At 40.3% G+C, this 3210-nt stretch overlaps 1 protein-coding gene across 1 annotated transcript in view; it reads left to right on the forward strand.

Annotated features, from left to right (window-relative positions):
* Window positions 1-959: 959 nt before the first annotated feature.
* Window positions 960-3210, forward strand: part of sqlea (squalene epoxidase a) — a 13154-nt gene continuing 10903 nt past the window's right edge. Inside the window, exons 1-2 of the mRNA XM_032519424.1 lie at window positions 960-1473; window positions 1792-2050. Of these exons, the coding sequence (XP_032375315.1) occupies window positions 1192-1473; window positions 1792-2050 (541 nt within the window). The 5' untranslated portion in view covers window positions 960-1191. The remainder of the gene's footprint in view (window positions 1474-1791; window positions 2051-3210) is intronic.

Genomic DNA, 3210 nt, shown 5'->3' on the forward strand with positions numbered 1-3210 from the left:
AAAGCTTTTGAAAGGAGCTCTCACTCTGCACATTTTTCTGGATATCATGGCTGTCTCGAGTGGGACTCGGATGGCTCATTGCTCTGGCTGCCGGTTAAATTCAGGATCCGGTCCAAGATTCTTGTCATGACATGTTCCCCTTAGTAGGCTGAAAACAGAAATGGGCTAGTTGCTCGTAGCAACGCTTTGCCTCTTGTTTAAGGAATCGTTGCCCCTGCTGACATTTATAAAAAGCAGCTAAAGACACATCTTTTTAGTCAGGCGTTCATTTAACAGCATCATTTACTGTATTGATATGTAATCTGTGAATTGTGCTTTTTATGATTATCAATTAATTAAAAAAAAAAATTCTATAATGTATTTATTTGGCATGTGAAGCACTTTTTGACTCAGTCAGTGATAAGTGCTATATAAATAAACTTTACTTACTTAAGTAATATATTAGCCATTATCCAGATGTACACCTTGGCCTAACACTTCACTATTGCACTCACTGCACAAAATGCACATAAATAAGAAATTATAAAATGTTGATTTTGGGGATGTATACAGGCTACATGTTGTCATTTCTTTCCCAATAGGCTATTTTAGTTGCCATAGTAATAACTTTCCATCTCGAGGTGGAGAATGAGAGATGATATTTAACCTAACAGGACTGGTCCAGGGTCCAGAGTGAGTTATCCCGTCAAACATGAGCGATCTTTGACCGAGCTCCATCTCTCATTCAGCTTTCGTCTCTAAAAGAAATGTAACACGCACCTTTCCACTGACATCACATCATACTACTATGCTGCCAGCCGTCTGTCCAATCAGCGGCCGAGGAGAGGCCCGGTGCCGACGCGGCTGTCCAATCGGCGGATAGCGTGAGTCTCTCCTGATTGGCCGGTTGAACTGTGGAGGAGGCGGGACGTGAAACCACCGAATCCGAAGTAGTCCGTGTTTCTCATTATCATAATATATTCAGCAGCATCGCTCCGACTGTCTGTGAGCAAGTTATCATGTAACAAAGGTAATCTTTGCTTTAGGTTGGCTGGCTTGTTTTTGGATTATCTGAGAAACTAAATGAAGAATAATTATTAATTTCATGGTAATTTTATGCCAGTCTAAAGAAAACCTGTTTCTCAGTAGCTCTTTTTCATCTAATTTATTCATTTACGGCATTTTTTTAGTTGCTTTTTTTACTCCAAAGAGATGTGGACTTTCCTGGGAATAGCCAGCTTCACATACCTCTACAAAAAGTCCAACACAGTCTTTCAGAATTTGGCTCACAAAGAGTTTGTGATGGCCGCAGCCTTATTTCTTACAGTCGGGCTGCTGCTATCATGTGTCAGGTATTTTAATTTCCAGAAGCTCAGAGTCTCTCGGGTGTTCCATTTGCCTTTGAGCCTCTTGTCTTCTTTACCTGTTATCAACAATTTAATCCCCCAAACGTCAGGACAGACGGGCGAGCAAGCAGAGAGCAGCTGTAAGAAGGTAAGACAACTCATGTGGATACAACATGTATCATATAACTTTTATAAAGTATATTTATGTTTTATGTTTGTAAGCTTAATCTCTGAAAAAAAGAGCAATGACTACTTATTTTCCAGTTTTATTGAAGCATTTCTGAACTAAAAAGTGCTTTAAATGTTCATGTATATTTGTAGTCTATATCTAGGGAATGCAAACGAAATCAAAGAACATGGCTGGTTATTGATGAAGTATAAAATAATTCAAATATTGCAACGTTTGTCTTTCAGTCCAGTTCAGTTTGGACTGTGTGTAATGAGTGTCTTTGCTCTTTTGGTTCAGAGCCGGAGAACAAGGAAAAGAGCAGACATGGCGTCCTCTGGCTCACAGAGCGCGTCAGCAAGTGGCCCCTCAGGGGCCCCCGAGCCAGATGTGGTGATAGTTGGCGCAGGGGTCCTGGGTTCGGCTATGGCGGCCGTCCTAGCCCAGGACGGGAGGAGGGTGACGGTGGTGGAGAGGGACCTGAAGGAGCCGGACAGGATAGTGGGCGAGCTGCTGCAGCCTGGGGGGTTCAGGGCCCTGAAGGAGCTGGGGCTGGAAGGTCAGTTTGCATTATTATCAGCTTTATTGTCCCAAAAGAAAGTTCACATCACATCCATGACAAGCATAAAATATTCAATTCAATTTTATTTATTGTATCAATTCATAAAAAAAGTTATCTCAAGACACTTTACTGATAGAGTAGGTCTAGACCACACTCTATAATTTACAAGGACCCAACAATTCTAGTACTATTGACAGCGCAACCAGTTAGTATAAATTACTTGAAAGCTATACTTTAAAAGTAAAAGTACTAGTATCTTACCAGAAAATGACTTTGGTACAAAGTCACCTTTTAGAATTTGACACAAGTAAAAGTATTAAAGTGTCTGATTTTTGGTGTACTTAAGTATCAAACGTCATGCAGAAACAGACACACACAAACTGACACACACAGACAGACAGACACAAGACAAGGGACCAAAGACATGTGCAGGTTGAGGTCTGGGCTGTATGATTTGAAGTGATACTTCACTAATATGAATTGTCCAGGGTCTGTCCCGGTGCTCCATGGCTATTGAAAGTTCCATCTACATGACATCCAAAAAGGTCCATGCACGTATAGACAGGGTACGTGGTGGTTTCCAACGGGTTGTATCAATTTTTGTACAAAAACATTTCTTGAGAGTAACGAGTAACTCGCTGAGGGGAAATGTAGGAAAGCAAAAGTATTCATTGTATTTATGAAAAGTAGTAGAGTAAAAGTGAACGTTTCCAGAAACATAAATAACGAAGTAAAGTACAGATACTTAAGTTGAGTAACAAAGTATTTGTACTTCATTACATTACAACACTGACCACAACAAACAGACAAGTTCCACACCGCCAATGAAAATTTTAACACTAACCAGAAACTAAAACAACAAGCTTCACATCATTAGAAACAGCACAGGTAATAAATATGTTAGATATAATTATATGTGTTAATATATATGCTAAGTGCTGCACAGAGGCAAGTAAAAATGGAATGGAAAATATAAATAAATGATCAATCCAAGCACATCCAGCATCCTGCTATCAGTTAAGGAAGTATATGAAGACGAATACCTCTAAATGGCCACAGGGATAAGAAGAAGCCCTGGCTCACCTTGTTCTTGTTCTAGGACTTCTGACATGGATACCAGAGGGCAGGGACCTCTGCTGCCTCCTAGTCAGGCCTTT

Source organism: Etheostoma spectabile, chromosome 6, assembly GCF_008692095.1.
Source record: "Etheostoma spectabile isolate EspeVRDwgs_2016 chromosome 6, UIUC_Espe_1.0, whole genome shotgun sequence".
NCBI classification, from domain to species: Eukaryota; Metazoa; Chordata; class Actinopteri; order Perciformes; family Percidae; genus Etheostoma; species Etheostoma spectabile.